The sequence below is a fragment of the Vanellus vanellus genome, assembly GCF_965231255.1.
Source record: "Vanellus vanellus genome assembly, chromosome: 3".
NCBI lineage: Eukaryota > Metazoa > Chordata > Aves > Charadriiformes > Charadriidae > Vanellus > Vanellus vanellus.
The window spans coordinates 70230016-70250400 of NC_138907.1; the positions used below are offsets into that span (position 1 = coordinate 70230016).

At 39.7% G+C, this 20385-nt stretch overlaps 1 protein-coding gene across 1 annotated transcript in view; it reads right to left on the bottom strand.

Moving 5' to 3' along the window:
• Positions 1-220: 220 nt before the first annotated feature.
• TPD52L1 (TPD52 like 1) overlaps positions 221-20385 on the bottom strand; it is a gene marked incomplete at both ends in the record, with an annotated part of 56108 nt that continues 35943 nt past the window's right edge. The window contains 5 exon segments of the mRNA XM_082481469.1: positions 221-352; positions 3726-3786; positions 6399-6437; positions 9196-9210; positions 16136-16237. Coding sequence (XP_082337595.1) covers positions 221-352; positions 3726-3786; positions 6399-6437; positions 9196-9210; positions 16136-16237 — 349 coding nt within the window.

Here is a 20385-nt window from a genome sequence, read left to right on the forward strand (position 1 = left end):
TTTAGACCATTGTAAGTCAATGACTTGCATGTGGTTTCTATGGTGTACCAGATGATTAAATGGCCCATTCAAAATACAAATATAGATCCCCAGCACGAGGCAATTTTCCAAAGCTGACCAAACCGTGTTGCACAAGTTGGGTGATGAGGGAGGTCTAAAAATCACTGGCCGATCATCAGTCTCTGAAGAGAGGCATGTGAGGCTCAGGAGGGCCTGTGGTCTAACACTGAAGCTCCTCTTCGCTCTCAGGGAGTCGGGCGCCAGCAAGAGAGCTCTGAGCGCTGGCATGGGCTGTAGAGCTGAGAACTTCTTCAAAACTGCCCCCTGTGTGGCTTGTCCCACCAACCTTGGTCTGAAACAAAGCAAACAAAGAGAGCAGCAAGTTCCTCTGCTCACACTCTAGCAAGTTCCATTTGCATTCCACTCCCTGGCCATGGAGGGCTGGGAACTGTTCAAAGCAGGCAGAGAACTTGTGGGGCTGGGTTTTTCTTAGAACAGAAGCCATAAAAACAGTCAGATAAAGCAATCCCTTTCTTCCCCTAATTTCTAAACTTCTAGGCTGCAATCATAAAATCTGCCAGCGGCATTTATCATATGCTTAAAGGAACAACTCCCTAAGCAGATCCCAGGCAGGATCCTAGATCCTACGAATAAACTTAGTGTGGTTCTTTCTACGAGTAGCTCACTGGTTTCACTATAGTTCTATGCAGGCTGAATAAGAGCTGGGTATTAAAATGAACTGGTTCATTTGCTGAGTAAAGTGGCCCATCCGCCATCAGTGGTAACACAGCTGCTGTCAAAATACATAAGCCATACTGAGATTTTGGACAGAAATAGTAATCAAAGAACAAAACCAGCAGCTTGTCTCCCTTTAGGTACTTGTAGCTGTCTAAATACTGATACCTAAAACCGCCCACAGCATTTTCCTGTGGGGAAGGCAGGAAGAGCTATCAAATTCCATTAATGAAACACATGACACTGTGCTCACAGGTCAGCTGCTTTCAAAATGAATTTGGAAATATAAGTATTAAGAACAAAACCCAATATGGCTAAATCTCTGAAACAGAGTTTTCCTAACAAAGACAGAACTTTAGATAAAGATTTGGAAATGGTCAAGGCTAAGTGACAAAGAGACAAAGCTGTTTTGACTGAGTTGTCTTGGTAAGCAAATGTTCTTTTGTAGTTTGGCTTGCTGATATGCCCACTCAAAGTTGATTCAAGTCTGAAAATAGGGCAAAACTTTTTACTCCATCCTAGAACTGCAGCACGACTTAAAGACAAGCTGGCATTTTTCCCGGCTGTCAGCCACTGAATGCTTAGGAAGATTATTTTAATTAAATGAACTTTGTGTCTTAAGTTTCCAGAGGGTTAGTTCTACATAATCCTTTGTTTCACCAGCTAGCACAGAAGCTTGCCTAGCTTGAAAGTTCAATAAAATAAGGTAGTAGTAGGCTTGATATTTGCTCTGACAGTTTGAGTCACTGTTATTAAAAGTTCCCATCTCAAGAGGTAAAAATCTGTATCCAGTCTAGCGGGCTGTGCTGATGTTCAGAAAATATCTATTGGTTATCTAAATGGGTAGAAGTAGAAGGAAAACAAAGGGATAAGCAAGCAATACGCTTGACTGCAACAGACAGGAATTCAGACCTTCCAAGCTGATGCACCCACTACATGGATGATTTCTCTTACAGTGAGGTTGAGTATAAAAAGCATTTGCAGCAAAGGTGAAAAGAATGAACAGGAAGGCATAGAGTCGCACTGAGCTGGGGCTTTGGAGATCTTTGTTCCGTTCCAGCTCTTTGAGATGCTCCTAGTCTTCCCTGGGATGCAGCCTCCCACCTGTAAAACTGTGATGACATTTCCTTCTCTGACACAGTGCAATGGAGATGACATTACCCTATGCTCTCATGACTTAAAGTTGTCAGAACAGCCTATCACTAAATAGACGTGAACACTCAAAATCTGAAAATGATAGAGCAACCCTGCATTCTTTGATGGACGTGCTTATTATTTAGAAACATAAAAATAAATGAAGCTCTCTGCTGCTTACTTTCCTCACACGCTGACTGGAAAATTTTATCTGCTGTATGATTTCACAGTGGCATGGAAAAGACAGACCTTCCCTGTGCACCTGCTGCTTCAGTTCTAGCTGTAATTTGCGTTTTCTATAAGAAGGAATGTCCTTCTGCCCCAAATGGAAGGCCATTTTCTTGCCTTTTTAATGTTTTACAAGTTTTAACGCCTTTTGACATTAATCTAGCATTTTCAGTTCTCCCTAAAACGAGGGGTGATCAATCTGGCCCTTGTCTGCTGACAGGAATGTGTTGGAATCTTTCTGTCTCAACAAAGTAAAATGCCATTTTATGAGCACACTTGACTTTATCTAATTAATGAGAACCATTAGGAGACAAACCCTCTTGTTGCCGCCTTGAATGTGCTTTACCATGTAGCAAAAGACTAGCTCACTGCAAATTTGCCATGTCTGCCCTGCTCCGTAAGAGCCTTAAGTGTTATTAGTGATAACTGGTAACTTTCCCATCAGATCTTCCTGTCCCACAGCAAATATGCCAACGTAGTTTTGAAATTTAAAATCCAGAGAAAACATTTAAATTTGAGAGGAAACACACCTGCATTAAAGAAAGATGAGTTCAGCACTAAGAGCCTCACTGGTAGCGTGAATCACACCCGAGTTACATGACAGCTCCCACCAGCTGTATGCGGGGCACTTGGTGACTACATCTCTGGTATGGACAGGAGTGTAGCTCAGGGGTGGAAGTTCACTCTGTGGCCTCATCTGGCACAAAGCTCATGAGGCCACACTGCTTTCAAAACCTGACCTTGCATCTGCACACGGCTCTCTGCCTTGCACAGCCTAATCAATTGTGGTCACACCTTATGAGATGTCTCTGCCTTTTATTTTCATAATGCCATGTTTCTGGCACCTCTGAGACCACTTGTTCACTTTGGCAAACAGAAGTAATTTCTTAGTAATAAAGCAGAGAAAGACTATTTCTTTGCATATTGCCTTCATTTTCCATTAGTGCTCCTGCAGTTCACACAGAATCCACAGAATGGTCAGGGTTGAAAGGGACCTCTGGAGAACTAGTCCAAACCCCCTGCCAGAGCAGGGTCACCTACAGCAAGTTGCACAGGATGGCGTTCAGGTGGGTTTTGAATGTCTCCAGAGTGGGAGACTCCACAACCTCTCTGGGCAGCCTGTTCCAGTGCTCTGCCGCCCTCAAAGTAAAGAAGTTCCTCCTCGTGTTAAGATGGAACTTCCTATGTTCAAGTTTGTGCCTGTTACCTCTTGTCCTATCACTGGGCACCACTGAAAAAAAGACTGTTCCCATCCTCCTGTCACCCTCCCTTTAAGTATTTATAAGCATTAATAAGATCCCCCCTCAATCTTCTTTTCTCTAGACTAAAAAGACCCAAGTCCCTCAGCCTTTCCTCATACAAGAGATGTTCTAATCCCCTAATCATCTTTGTAGCCCTTTGCTGGACCGTCTCCAGCAGTTCCCTGTCCTTCTTGAACTGGGGAGCCCAGAACTGGACACAGTAGTCCAGATGTGGCCTCACCAGGGCAGGGGAGGATGACCTCCCTCGATCTGTGAAATTCTTGATGGAATAGCAAATTCAGTCAGTCTCCTCTACAAATGATAGGGACAACTAAAGCTGTCACGCTTTAACACGCACAGTCACGTAACTCTCCCTCTAACCTTTACCTTAAGGCTTGTGACAGTGGTCTCAACCTTCTCCTCAAATGATTTGAAAGTTGGAGAATTCCTAGGAGAAAAGCAAAGTTGAAGGAAGGAAGAAGAGTCAGTTGCAAACGTAATGGGGTAACACCACAATTTAATCAATTCTTACCAGGCAACAATGCTAGAAGAGAACAAAGGCTGGCCAGCAGCAGAGGGTATAGACTGATAGGGTATAAACAATCACTTTTGTTCTGTCAGTCAAATCCAATTACGCTAATTGGATGAGGTTTTTTTAGCTACAAATTTGCAAAAGCAGAACCTGCCTAGTAATTGAAACCAGTGACTGGCCTGCCTACCCTCTGATACTTTTATTATGTTCTCAGAAGAACAACCAGAGAACACCGGCTGTAGTGCTGCATTTCTTCTGTTTTATCCATTTGTGTTGTTACTATAAAGAAATTAAATTTTTTTTCAGCCTATGAGCAAGTTCATAATTTACATAATTATAAAGATGACAGTTTAATGTCCTAAGACTAGGATTAGAACTATATAGGAAGTGGGACCCAAATGCCTTTAAGGAAACCTGACCCCCCTAACTCCATGGCTTTGTGACTGCAGGTGTATCCTGCTGCTTTCAAAGACTTTAGGGACACTTTTCCAAGGGTGCCCCTCTGACAAAGCTAAGCTTTTCTCTGCCTTTCATTCCCCGTAGAACAGAAGACAACACTGGTTTTTGGGAAAACTGTGAGTTGGACATATCTTAAAAGAATAATAAAAAAAAAAGGCAACAGCTGTGATTTTCCTTCTTAAACCAAATCACATATTTTGCTTGCCAGCTTGCCTGACAACTTTGTTCCTTCTTTCTTTCTCCAAAACTTGAAACATAGCTTCTCCCTCATTTTAAATGCATCCATTTTTTTACATTTCTTCCTGCAAATAGAACATACTGACCACAACAAATAACTGCCATGTAATGTTATGAATATAATGCATATGCTGTTTCAAAGTGAGAGTATGGATCCCCATGGAGATCTGTACTCAAGTTGCCCCTCAGTTGCTTAGATGGATACCTCTTCTCTGCTGTTCGCAGCAGCTTCCCCCTGCTGATAATCCCCATCCCATATAGGAAGATGTGTTAGAAGTAGGCAAGCTGTAGTGAATCCAAAGGCTTGTCTCCTCCTCCAGCAGTTCAGCCAGCACAAAGGACTTGGGCAAATCTACAGCGGGTAAAGGGGACCTTCTTCTCATTCTCTGCTCCTTGCTTGACAACTGAGAGCTCAATTATAGCACACTTTGTGCTTCATTATTAGTGAAGACTCTGCAGCTCAGAAACTATTGTCCAGCAGGGTTCCTCTTGAACTTTCTCTAACACAAAGAGGTGACAGGATCTCCATAAGCCCAGTGCAGCATAACGAAGCAGTTACTTAATCGAGTGTTTAGTTCTTCAGCTTTTTTTTTTTTCTTTTCATGTATCTATTGTGGTATATCCAGAAAGAGATTATAGAAACTACTACCACTGAAAGCACTGGTACCTCCTACCAACATGGCCAACAGGATGCACTAAAAACACTACACCCATTTGTTCCTACAAGAAATAAAACATAACAGTGATCTTCAACCATAACAGAGGGTACCCTCACAGTGGAACAATGAGGCAGAACCACTTTACCCTGGCAGGTGCCCATGCCTCTGTGTCATCCACAGGGAAAGGCAAACACATGCAAGAGCCTGCGCTTCATTTCACACAGCAATGAAGCCAATGGCTGCTAAAGTTTTAGTGTTCCAGTACATCCTCTTTGCACATTCTGGGAACTTAGCAGGAGTATGATGATGGCCTCTATTTCTGCACATACATTTACATCACATCCCTCATCAGGCTAAGTTAAACTGACCCTAATTTAAGGAAAAGGCAAACGGAAGCCAACTGGAAAAATAATGCAGGTTTACTTCTGGTTTCTGTTAAACAGGTGAAAAACTTTTCATAAGGCAAGAAGGGTCAAAAGGAGAGAGAAACTGGGTTTTATGACCCACATTTGACCCATATTCACACTGGTGAACGCTTGCCTTAAAGTATCCACTTTGTGAAATTGAATGAGTTAGCATCCATCGTATAGTTAGGAGATTTGTTTTCCCTACATGCTTGGCGGGGAGTGGGGATCTTCATATATGTAGAGACTGAGGGGGTAAAAAGAAAGCTGGATCCTAATTTTACTGGAAACAGTCGAAGCTTTACTTGAACAGACATCAATATTTGGCTGCAGTCAAATAAAGCGTGATTACAGCCATTAAAATATGAAAGCACTCATATAAAATCCCTCCATAGGAGCATGATCCAAAGCCTGCTGAAGTGGAAAGCATCTCCGACGTTAATGGGCTTTGGATGATGTTCTAGAGACAGCAAAACAACTGAATTTCAGATTCAGTAATACCAACAACAATCAACTACCCAAATACATCTCAGAACTGCTTCATTCACTCAAAGGCTTGTACAAGAGATTAAACAGTTAATACAATTAAAAGGAAAAAAACCACAGATGGCCTCTCCTGCAGCCCTTATCTACATGAATAACCTTAATTGATTGAAGTGGCACTATTCATCCAACTAAAAACTGCAGGATCAGGATCAAAGTATGCAAATCCCCCCTCATTACATGGTTGAACATCACCATAGCAAATAGAATATGGGTAGCACATTACCTCATCGCAGGCATGCTTATGGAATGGCGAATAGAGTAACTGTAGGATGAAAGCAAAAGACAAGGAAAAACACTTGTAAAATCCCATTTGCAACATGATTATAACATATAATTTCTATTCTTTAAAATTAACTTAAAAAAATGCATATATTTTCAAGAGTGCTGGTACTCTCCCCTCTCCTGATGGCAACAGCTTGTCAAACTCACCTGTAAATTCCATCTCACTTTCAGCACTGAAGATCTTACCACCACGTTCTCATGTCAACTGATCAGCAATTTAATACGGCTCAAAAAAATGATGCAGAACAGTTCCTGGCAGTGTCCATTTAAATGACACAGACCCCTGCTATCCACAGAGACATGCAACACGTGAGAGAGGAACAGAGAGCTACCTCTGTGTTCCACAGCGATAAGACGATAAGCTGTGTTGGGAGAATATGGTACATCTCAGGTCTGTGAATACAAACAGAGCTGGTTCAAGGCAGTAAGTAAGCAGGCAATTGCCTGCCTTTGTTGCCTGTACAACGTATACAGTTCAAATAGCTAGTGCTGGTCCCCAATTTGTATAGGTTCCTGCACAACAGGCTACCTTAACAAGAGGTTTCTTCAACCAGAAAGGCAGCGCTCTCAGATGCAGCGGTTGCTGTCCCCATCTCTCTAGGACATTTCACCTCCTCCTTCACACCTCAACGCTACCAAGAGTAGAAGGCTGTTCTCCACAGCTCTTATCCAGCTCTCCTTGCCACACTTCCCTCCTCAGACTTCCCAGCAGCAAGAGTATCAGAAGGTTGGCAAGTGGAGGATGGAGCCTCTGCATCCTTCAAAGATCCCCAAATCCTCCTGTACACCTTCAGACCTGCAGATGGCCACTCACCCTAACTGCTTGACTTAACATTAGCTGCATTCTCCCACCTGAGCTGCCAACACCAACTCTGCTATCTTAGCATCACCTATTCCTTGCTGCTGGGAAGCATCAAGCCTGTTCCGACTATCAATCTTTATTTGAAGTCTAAGAACTGTCCATAAGGACATTTAGATCTGAACATTATAAGTGCACTGCAAGAGTACGTATTGTTTCAAAAATTCACGCATGGCTACTTTCAGTGTTGACTGACAGCTGCAGCCTGGTCTGATTGAGAACAGCGAGAGCTTTACTTAAGGGACACCAACATTTGGCTGCAATCAAGCAAAGCATGATTATAGCATTAAAAAATGAAAGCTCTCATATAAACAGCACATGTGTTTGTTCTAAACTATACAAATTCAGAGCAGCGCTGTGTTCATATACAAACAAAAGGTTGGGTTTTTCTTCCAGATTAAAGATTCAGAAATGGGGGCAGGAAGGGGGAGAGCTACTTGGCAAGCAGGTGAGACAGCGAGATCTTATATGAACTGTTTGCTGTTGTGTATATTTTAAGGCTTCTGCTAAGCTCAGATAGCAAGAACTGACAGCAGACAATGCAAATGTTTCAATTTTTCACATAATTTTTAAGACTTACAAAAGATTAGCCCAAACATTTCACAAGTGCAGCAAATCTTTAACAATCCTAGTTAAATTAAACAAGCACGCTTGCCATTTTAGTCTTGTAATGCATGACAAATAGGCAAAAATAAGAAATTGGAAGTATTTCAGCATAGGCTGCTTGTCTAATAGCAAAACATTCCAAATATGAAGGTCTAAGTAAGAAGATTACATTGTGCCAAATTGAATTCGCACAGCTGAGAGATGGCATGTGACAGACAATCTGAATACTAAGTGCACATTTCACTGAGTTCATCTTTTAATTTCTTTACAGAGGTAAAGATGCAAGTTATAGGAACAGTGGCGACACCTTCTTTTACTAGAAGCCTAAAACATTAAGCTTTTTAAAGACACGTCTGTGATGGTGATCAGTGCAGAGGCAGAGAACAGAGATTCTCTGACAAAGGTTGCTAAACATTACATTTTGGTTTCATGTCAGAGTGAGACAGGATGCTCACCCTATGACCATTTTGCAGTTTTCTGAGTGAAGTAAGGGGCAATGTTAGGATCACTTAGCTGAATAGAAAAATTGTTCTTGAGCTGTCCTGTGCGCTGGCAAAGCTACAAGGCCAGAGGGACTGCAGGGGATTCAGGACTGTTCAGCCCCTCTGCTGGGTGAACTGACATAAAGCCAGACCACTTGTAGAATCTTTCAGCACACATAAAATTGTTTTATAATTCATCAAAATTGTTTTATAATTCATCATATACTGTAGTGTTTTACAGCATCAATAAATTCAAACTCTAAATATAAAGAACTCCTTTAATCATGTTAAGAACTTGGCCTACTATTGGAAATTTCCCCAGGATTCAAGACTTCTAAAGAGTCACCCCATACACTTCAATAAAGCAAAAGTATGTTAGTCATGAAGAGGAGGTAATTAAATGCTTTAAACAATCTTTATAAAACTCTGCTGGCTGAATAGAATTTTTACTGAGCGTTTGTTGTCTATGTTCCAACCTCTGACAGAAAATGGTTGAGAGAACGGGATTACATATAAATAGGTTTTCCCAAGAGCAACATCTTTTGAATGTGTTCATTATTTGAATTTGAGACTAATCTAGTCAAGAGCAAGGCAAACAGACACTAGCCCCTTAGTCCAGTCCTCTCCTCATTATACTCACCATGCTGTAAAAATGAGGCATTACAATGTAAGTAGTGTACGTTTTTATCATATCTAATGATGCTAAAAGGAAAGATGTTACGGCATTACATTCCATAAACCAAATCCTGCCAAATACAGAGGCAGTATTCAAGGACAGTAATGTGTCTTACCTAATTGAATGCGATCTGTGGTGGATGCACAAGGAAAGAGAAGTAAGAGTTAAAAGTATTATGAAAATATAACAAAAATATACATATCTATCTGTAGCATATCAAACTGCCTGAGGAGAAAAATAAAATCATTTGCATTCGTATCTTTATGCTGGAATTCACACCAGAACACAGATCAGTTGAGATGCCTTCAAAGCAAAAATTGTCACACACTCCTTCACTATGCAGTCGCCTATTCTGTATGCAATGAAGGACAGAAGTTTTGTTTGCTAAACCTTGTTTTCTTTTCATTAGATCAGATTTAAACAATGCTAACTGTTTGTCCCTCCCAAAATCCTACCTTAATCTCATTAAAGAGAAAGTATAGGTGAACTGGAACTGTACATCAGCAGCAAATGTCTTTTCTTCCCCTCTGGATTTCATAATCATCTCTCAGTTGAGAAGGGTATGGAAAAAATAAGGGGGTTTTAATTCCTAAAATGACATTTTCTAAAACACTTCTTTTTTGAAAACAATACTTGAGACACTTTGACACTGTTTTCCAGCTCACAAGAAACTTAATTAAGGCAGCAGAACTGCAAAAGGCACACTGATACACAATATTCAAAGGATGTCATTAAGGTTCCAAAGTCAAGAAATGATGAGGCAGACAGCCTCTCCTTCATCTGTGTGATACTGATGTAGTCTTTAATTACAGACCACTTCAAGGGAACACCTGCCTCATGCAGTGAGCCAGATAGATGGTGCACACTTAATGAACATCTCTTCAATACTTATTTTTCACATCCTTTTTCAATCTGTGGTGTGATGCATTATTTACTGCACAACATTCATAGCTTGCTCTGAAGAAAAGCATTGATTTCTTCAGGGTTATTTACAGGGCTCATCATCATGTATATTGGTGCTTCTCAAACATTCATGGATTTATCTTCAGAATAAATGTCTGCTTAGACCTGCTTAAGTAATACTGTTGCCATACGTAGCCTCCTTTTACTACCTGCTGACTCCCAGTGACAGCCACCCCCTTCTCTGTGCTAATACAGGTACTTGTACACCCATATTTGTTACTGGAAATCTGTGTTACTGCAGAGCTCTAAAAAAACAGCACAAATGAAGGGGTGTCGGTAGAAATAAGAGAAAACAACTGCTTCACTAATCAGCAAAAGAAATGCTTATGAAATTACATTCTGAAGCAAGACAATATTACTATCTCCTTTATAGGGGATATCAGAGACACAGAGGTTTAAGAATGGTAGTTTGGGGTATGACAGCTACAATAGGTCAAGGAATTCAGCTCCCAATTTGTTCAGCAACAGTTTTAAGAGCCCAGAACATCCCTAGATCATGGAAATCCTGGAAATGCACAGCAAAAGGCTGTGCAAAAACTCCCACAGCACTAAAGCAGATTAATTATATCTGAGCCATCTCCAACTGATATTGGCCTAACCTGCTTCTAAAAACTTCCAGTGAGAGGATTTTGCAGCCTTCAGAAATAACCTGTGCCCCTGTTCATCTTTACAGCTGAATGCTTTTCCTGATCTCTCGCATTAACTTACTACATCCTCCCTCTCCTTTCATTACTCAGGCACACTTGTCCAGCCTAAAAGCCAACTCGTTCAAACACTCTCACTGGCTGTGTTTTCTGAAGCTGATTTTTAACTTTATTTTTATTTTTCTCCCCATTCCTTCCAGTTCATCTATACACCCTTCCAAGGGTGGTGACCTTGCACTGGCCTGAATACTCCAGCTGAGTCCTCATCAGAGCTGGGCTCCTGTAACACTTGCTGGAATTAAGTATGTATTAGCAATGATCACATGACAGCACTGACTCCTGCTGCATTTGTGAGCCACTAGCGTAGCACTTGCTAGGCCCTTATCTGCAAAGACACAGCCCAGCTGGCTGGTCAGTGCTGCCCATCTCTGCTTTTGATTTTTTTTTATCTGTCAATAAAGCACCTTACACTTTCCTACACTGAATTTTATTCTATCATTTAAAATAAATTTGAATTCTAATCCTGCTGCCTAAAGTGCTTGCATTCCCTCCTACTGCAGTCATCTGGGGATTTTAATTGTACGCACAATGTCATCATCTAAGCCTGTAATGAAAATGCTGAAGAGTAACAGATTCAGGACAGATGCCTGCAAAATCCTGCATTATGGTGAGCTATTGAGACCTATTCTTTGAAAATCATTTTCAACTCCCTATGTCTTCTTCCTGCTAAAGCAGTAATATGTAAACTCTGTTTCTCTAGTTCACTTGCAGGAGCGAAACAAGTATGGACAGCCTTATCAACGTCTAGCTCTATCACATCTCCTGCCTCCCCTCCATCCTCTATGACAGGTGCTGTCAGTTTAAGATAATTGTTCCTGACAAACTCTTTTATGTTTTTGCCATCACGCTATCTTCTAGACACTTAGAAAATAACAGGTTAATGCATTCCCCCACTATCTGCTTTGTATTTCCCAGAACTTCCCTTGCCCCTTTCCAGAGGGATGAACTTTGCCTTCTTCCACCCCTCTGGGACCTCATGTGCCTTCTGTGCTGATTCCCGTCATCTCTGAGGGGTAAATTCAGCTGCCACAGTCATGCCTCCAAGCTCTCCCTCCCTGCAGTCTTCTGTCTCTTTCCACATGTGCCTTGCAACTCCTGGCAGCAATGAGGCATTATATTATCTTTATTCATCTTTAGAGCTGGCTCATCCCAGGCACTGAATCTGAAAGGGGTCTGTGCTATCATGTAATTAAAGAAAACGTCGAGACAGTTGAATGAAGGATGTATAAGCAGCATAACTGCTGACATCCTAATTTGCATGTATGCCTTTGTTAGCTTAATCTTTAAATGCATTTACTTGTGTAGTATTAATATATGTGGTAGTGTGCATGTAGTAGTGTAATGTACGTAGTTTCCTTTTTTATTTTTTAAAGCAAACAAAATTCAGAAAGTCTCTCACTTGGTATCACAACTTATTACTAAAAAGGCCATCAGCAGGGACGAAACTTTGATCCACGTAGACAGCCAGAGAGTAGTCCATCAGTATTGCATGAAAATACGCAAACTTTACCAGTATGCAAAAGAGTAAGGGATAAAGACCCTCAACTTTGTATCACATCTGTGCTCTACATGGCAAGAGCCATGTTGAAATGTTAGCGTAACCTCTATTTCTGAGAGGACTGAGCTCATGCTACTGGCTTTCGAGTGATCTGGGACTCACCTCTTCCCCTTTGCCTTCCTTCTCTGTGTCAGAAAATGTTGAAGGACACAATATAAGCAGGGGGTGGAGGGACAACAGAAAATCCTGATGGCATATCATTAATCACAAGAGCTATTAATGAAGAATCTATTATCTTAACTCTATTACTAGTGCCTGGTTTGTATCCTAAAGCAAAAGTATCTGTATACTGTTTTTATACACATTTCTGGTATATCTAGTAACATGATGATACTAAATAGAATGCATTACTACAGTAGAGAGACCTTACAAGCACTGATAATTAATAAAAAATTTGCAAGATGTAAAATGCTACTGATTATTCATGCACAAAATGAACTAGAGAGTTGCGACACTGGGAAGCTGCGGTGGGGATAAAAGAGAAGCACAGCAGCTGCATGAAAAGCACTTTGTCCCCAAAGGGTGGCTTCTCTGTTCTTTGGGACACACAGAATTTTGTGATTTTTCTTTCTTGTAGTTTTCATCTTCTTGAATTCTAATGCAGCATAATAGCACATTTAGGGGAGACTATCTGGCCTGTTGCTGATATATGATATTTTAGTAATTTTTTTAGAGATAACACAAGGTGAAAATTAAGACCCTGCATCTTCAGAACAGAAATACATGATTCTCGTGGTGCTTTGTACAGTTGACGTAGCAGGCAACCCAGAAAGCAGAATTTTGTTTCACAATGAAAGCAGGCTTCAATATTTAGAGTCAGGCTGACTACAAGCACTTTCAAAATCACCATCGCCACAGGCAGGTGGTAAAGGCCAAACACGCCAGACTGCTGAACATACTGGGAATTATGATGAGCATCTGGATTTTAGAAATCAGTTTCAAGTGCCTGCTCTGAATGAAAGCAGAACAGGGATTTGCATCTGGATGCCATTGGTGACTGTCAGCCTTAATGCCCTAACCAAGAGAATTAAGCCAGAGTCCAATGTGTGTTTAAATCAGCATTATGGGAGGGAGCGGTGATAATCCATATACTACATCACTGAAATGAAATGGTCTGGATTAGCAAAAGAGCAAGCAAACAATGAAACAAAGAATGCTCGCCTCCATACAGCTTACTCCCCTAAACATGGCTGGCATTGGAGTGGGAGAGAGTTTTAAAATCAGGTCATTCAAGTGCTAAATTTTACAGTGGGACCCCACACAGAACTGCACCTGCCCAACTTCAGCCAAGGTCTTAGGCCAGCTTTGCTGCTGACCGTTACTCCAGATTTAGGATGTTCAGCTGATGCAGAAGGCCCAAGTCATGCCACGCTTTATGTATCTATGGGATACTGGCTATACCACTTGCTGCTTCATCATCAAGTGTCAAGAAAAATCTATCATCTGAGAACTTAAATGAAAACAGTAAGCATACACAAAAAGTGGCAGTGCTGGTAGTTCATATTTTCCTGAAAAATTCCCAACCAGGTTCAAGGTAACCATTTTGATCAAAGAAAGCTACTAGAAACAAGCTTCTTGATTAATCAAAATACTTACGGACTTAGCTTCTGCTTTGAGCTCTTGGCTAAAGGACTAATGGGATAAATACCACCCATCTGCTTTCCAAGTGTGAGTCAGAAGCGTGATCACCGTGGGGGTGGGGGTTGGTACTCATAGGTAGGACAAAGGAATTTGGTAGCAGTCATTAATTAAGGCAAATATTAAAGGAAAAACATGCTCTATTACAGTGAAGACATTTTTTCCTTTTTAGTTAATCTTGCACCCTGTGCAAAGCACAAGCAACAGGACCTGAGAAGCAGGGAATTGTTAGAGTCATCCTTGCCTCTATGACCAAGAGCCGGCGTTCAAGGTATTTGCACACCGACTCTTTGGTCACTGCTGTAGGATCTAAAGCATGGAAGCAGCAACAGGACCTGTTCACTGAGCAGTGGGCTTGTCTTTGTTACAGGAGGAAGCGTTAGGAAAGAACAGAAGATGAAACAAAGGGTATGTTGGTGCCACGTGCAGCACATGCATCTCATGCTCTTCTCAAAAATACAGAATACAACTATGAATGCAAGGAAGGCAGTAAGAAGAAACAAAGGTAGGAAAAAGGCTTGTGAAAGCAACTCATGCAACTGGAGCCTCAGCCTGTAAAAAAGGGAACTGAAGTGAAATACGATAAAACCACAGGAAATCATGAGTGAGATGAAGGACAACAGAAGGACTACACTCACTGCTTCTCACAATAGAAGAGCCAGAAGGCATCAAAGGAAAGACCAGGGAGAATCAGAATAGGGAATGAATGAACAAATGAATAAACCATACACTACCACAAAATTATCTGTTCATCTGGTTCATTCATGAGGTGTTATGAATGACAAAAGCTCAAACAAGTTAAAACAAATAAATAAAAAAGATACATTAATGAAGAAAAACTCTTCAAAGACTTTTAAATGAAAGCCCAAACTTCTGTTTTAGAAAGTTTTCAGCTCTCAGATTGCTGAATGCTAAAAAAAATGTACTACAAAAATGTAACTGCATGCCTCCTTATTTTTGTATCCTTTTCTAGGCATGTACAACCTATGGATGTTTAAATGTATTAAGTCAAACAATTCTTAGTTTATGTTCCCACCCTCATTTCAAGTCACTCACTAGTTTTCTATTTTAAACTGCAATGTGGAAAAAGACATTGTAAAGCAGATCACACAATGATGAAGATTTGCCTTTTTTAGTTTCACCTAGTAAAACAGTAGTACTTCTGTAGAGGGTTTATTAAGCTGTATGTAAAAAGTAGGTATAAAGGAGGGACTCTGCAGATTTCTTAAGATTCAGATTAAAACTAAAAAAGTGGAAAAATAACTTTTACCTGCCAAGAACTATGCTTCAGCCATTTGCAGAAAAAAAAAAAAAACGCATATATTTGAATAACTGTAAAATGATTCACACAGGATATGTGATATGGATATGGTTAGCTCATACATTACAAAATGACCAAAAAAGTGAGTATATACCAATCTCTCTAATAAATGAGACCCTAATTCTGCAGCTGAAACAATATATTGTAGAGTTACCCTTGCCCATTTTGTTCATCACAAGAAAGTCAACTCCCTAAAACACTTGAGAATAAGTTCTGTAATCCTGCTACCAAGTTGAAAACTGAAGTGCTGGTTTACAGTGTACAATTTCTTCATTTATGCTGTTATTCTGAGGAACTTTAAGACCAATACTTTTAAACATACATCAACATATAAAGCATGATATTTAAGTTGCATTTAAGTGACAGTTCTCCTGACCTCAATTCCTGCTACTTTCATTTTATACATACAAATGCAGAACAATACTTTGCCTTTGTACATCTTTAAAAAGCTGGTAAAAAATAGCCTGAAATATTTTTTTCTATTTATCTTTCCACAAGCACCTCGGAGGCAGGCTTGTTTTTGTCAGATGATGTTGGTCTCCAGAATCCATGTAAGAATAAAATTGGGTTAATAAAGAACTAACAACAATTTTTTGTTCCATTTTACGTGTACATTTCGTTGAGCTTGCAAACTTATTCCAAAAGGATTTCAAATTGCAAGGTTTTTTTAAAACCAGGACTCAAATAAGAATTATATCTTCATTCATTGTTAACCCTTCTTTTTGGTTGAAACCATGAATGTTGTAAAATATTCTGACAAAAAAAGTACTTGAACCATTAAAACACTAATGCAGAAGGAAAAGAAGAGCCAACAGACAACTTAAACTTTTTGTCCTCAAAATAAGACCAGAGAAGCAGCAGATCCTTGTACCTCATATCTCCAAACTTCTTGCTGATAGCAGTTCCTACATTGCTGATAGCTGCTGTTGCTTTTTGTCCTGCATGGCTCAGGGTCTCATGTGTTTTCTTGTAACTGGAAACAAAAAATACAATAGAAATAGCGATAAGTATTAAAAGAGGGAGGCTAGAACCCCCTACAATTAATTCCCCTTTCCCTTATTTCCACACCGTAATGTCCTATCCACTGCAAGGTTAAGAAACGTAACAACTGTAGCACAAAACAAATTAGAAAGATGCCCACTTCTGCACAGCTTCCTAAGTGCAGTTTAATCCTAATGTGAGAAAAATGCTCTCCAGAGCAATGCTTCACTGTCTCTCCCCCTTGCAGGTAACATCCTCTGAGTAGGTCAGCGCAAGCTGTTTAAAAGTGGAATGCAGTGATTTGTTGAATAGCTGTTTGATACATTTTCTGTAAATTGACATCAAATAAGCATTCTTGCAGCAGACACTGACTTGGTAGCAAAATCTGCTGTGTAAAGCACAAAAAAGAATCGGGACATATAAACTCTGCTCTTCCATGCACATAAATAGGTACATTTAAAAGATGCACTTCAAAATTACTTACTGACATTTCAAATTAGACAAAATTAATCAATCAAATCTGTTTCCATATGCTACAATTTTACTTTTTAAAAAATTATTTAAAGGAAGAAGGTTTTGTGAGAGACACAGAAAGAAAGATGAAAAATCTAGACAGTGGATGCATATTCTTAACAGCACTGAATATTTTAGAAGTCACTCATTCACGTGTAGCATACACATTCAAACACAGAATCATCTTAATTTACTGATCTGGTATATATGCTCTGAACCACATAGATCCTTCAGTACAGTTAAGTTGCATTCTCAGAGTAATCAATAAGCTTTTCTGCATAGACGCCTTTTTGCTGAGTGAACCAACTCTGAGCGTGTCTGAGGCTTCCTTCCGAGTAAATTATCTGATACTCCCAGTGACGCAGACAAGCTCAGAATTAGAAGTACTGACCTAGTAACAAAAAGAGAGCACATTATAATCAGCCTTGTATCCTGTGGTGTGCGTTGGCAGACAAGAACTGAAGAACTGATCATGAAAAATTCAGAAAAACAATTCCACTGGTTCCACTTCTCCTTTGAACAAAATCTGTATGATTGCAAACGTGTACCAAAATACACTGGAGATTAATAAAAAAATGCCACTGCCTAATTCCTGAAACAGAGTATTTTCTTCTTACTTTTAGGTATATGAAAACAATATAACTTTGTGGAAGGAGGAAGGGAAATAAGAGAAGATTAACAATTGCAATATGGCAAATCATATTTTTATATAGGGTCCTTTTAGACTTAGCAGTACCTATTACCAAAAATCCTCTGCTGAGGACTGTTTTACAAACTACAGTTTAGAAGGCAGATGCCACGTAATGCTCTATTCTTTCAGAAAACAGTCTATCAGCAATTAAATTTTCCCAATACAAATACTTTGATTTTATGTTCCTGAGCCACAAAATATCTTACAGACTACTGACCTAACAACTTCTAAAACTGCCAAGTGAAATGATTCGTTCTATGAAGGTGCTTGTCTCTGTTTTAATTGACTAGAAAGGCAGTCTACAGGGAGCAACTTAGACCAGGGTACCAAAACTCTAGAGACCTAGAGTTAGATAAGCTGAATCAATCACATGCACAATGTTGAAAGACAAGAAGGGCTAAAACATTCTAACAGTGACCGAAGAAACACAAATTACAATAAGATAGGTAGTAGCACTGATTATGCCTGTTATTTTTCTTCTGGCAGAATACACAGAAGACAGAAAAGATTGTTTTCACTGGGTCTCCTTTCTCCTCAGCCATGCTGTCTGTGCCTGGACATAGCAAGATTGCTACGGCCTTATTTCACTGAGGCCTCATTCTTGAGCTTAACTAGTTTAATAGCTCTGTAATTCTCTTGCTGTCAGTGGACATACTCTCATATATACTAGAGTGGGATTGAGACCCTAAAATTGATATCATGATGCTTCAGTCAAACTATAAGCATGTTGCTTTTTGATAAGTGTTGCCTATGGGGAAAAAAAAAAAATAAATCATATATTCTAATGCCTGTGGGTTTTTTTATATCTATGGGCATTTCTTAAAATGCCTACATTATTGCATAGAAGTCTTTAGACATTTTCCTAACAGAGAAGTTTCCTAAACCATTCAGCATATGTGGAATTTTGCTGATGACAAAATGAAGTCCAAGACTTCACTTCCAGGTCTAAGAGGTCCTTGATAGAACAACCTAATTATGTACAGGTTGACCGTACCTAGTAAAATACTTTGCAGATATCCTTCTGAATAATTTTTTTGAAAAAGACACCTTGGAGTTAATTTTATTCACAGGTCTATTTAGCTTTATGAAAAAACATCTCCATGTCTTCATGTCTTACGTTTCTGCTGCAGGTTCTTCACACTGTGTAAAACTGTTAAGAGACTAGTCCCAAATGCCCCATGTGGCAGACAGACTCAACTTTAATTGAGAAACATTAGAGTCCTCTATGTATTTCTGAACATTACATTGGCCAGAACACACTTTCTGGGAATTGGCTAAAATGACACAGATTTTGGCATTCCAACTAATACTGTGTTTTCTCTGTAAATCCCATAAATCCAAGATCCACCCCAGTATTTCCACTAGCAAGGAAGACATGGAGACTGCATTTATGTTCCTAATGCTTTTGACATTATATAACAGCATCAATCCAGCTAAGACTGTTACAGAACTCATCTTTTTTCAGCACCAACTTCAGCAAAATGACCTTTGACATGAACCCCCCCCCCCAATGCTGAGGAAGAGCAGAACAAAAGAATAACAAAGGTAAAAATGCAGTGCAACATCCAATACCTGTCAGCAGAAACAAGAAACCCTAATTTGCATCTCAGTAGAGCTTCTTGATAGTTTGCTTAAAAATCAAGCCCCCCGCCATCTCTGTCTCTTCAGCATTATGCATGCCACTGTGCCTTCTTCATAAATAAATTATCTTTCCACAGAGCACATTGCCTTACTGGACTTGGTTATGCTCTGTATTGATATACAGCATGGTATTTTGGCTCAGATTTTTTATCATCTATCATCATAGTTATGTCATATTTACAGCATTCATTTGATACCTTGCCAAACACTCTGGTAACAATGTTCTCCAACTTATTCTCTTTGACTTCTAGGAATCTTCTCAGTTGTATGTAGCATTAATAATCCACGCCAGCAATTTTCATATCCTCATGTAACACACACTAGTTTGCAGTTTTGTTTTAATGCACTGAACAGCTTACACAGTTTTCGGAAACCTTTAAGAGCAGAAATAAAATTGGATATTCCAGCTGAGACCTACTAACATTTATTCATTAGAAAAAGTGCTGTACATATGGCTTAAGCCCTCCTAACACCGTCAACTGCTCCAACATGCTAAGTCATCTACAATACCTGTACACTCTCTCATCCTTTGAGCAGCCATTGCTGGCAATCATTGGGCAAGTACTGACCACCCAGCCCATCAGGACAGGTGACAGCATCTCAACAGGCAGTCAGCCATCAGCTGAAATAAAGTCAGTGACCCTGAACCTTAAGGCAGAAATGCTCCAGGAGAAACAAACTCAGAGAATTTAGGACACAGAGATTAAAGAAATATCACTTTCTGTCTGACTCACAGCACTGATTTTTACACATTGGGCTCTATGCCTTTCTTACACAAAGTCACCATGATGTCCCTGAGTATAACAGCATTATGCCAGACACCCAGTGGCATTAGTAAAAGTAGGAACAGGCTACTTGATTTATGCAGTTAAAGTAGAAATGCCTTCTCTGTTTTTGTGGCATCTAAACATACTCCATAGCACAGAATTGCTGGTAGTGGCTGACAAGGATTATATTCCATGTTTTTCACTTAGCACTTAACAGTAAATATTTATAACATATTTTATACACAAGAAAGGTTAAACAAACATGGTACCTGAATTGTAAACTTCTTACTCACCTGTGTCATTTTGAGCATTACTTTTTTATATGACACTTACCTAAGAATTTCATCCATCATCTTCTGTTTATAATTTGATTTTTAAAATAGGGTATTTCTTTAACAAAAGCACATGTTTATAAAACTGATTATTAGAGGTTATCATAAAATATGCTGATATTGCAGTTATATTTTAATAATATGCCCAACACATTTAAAAGAAGCTTTAAAGATAACTCACATCTCCAGTACTGTA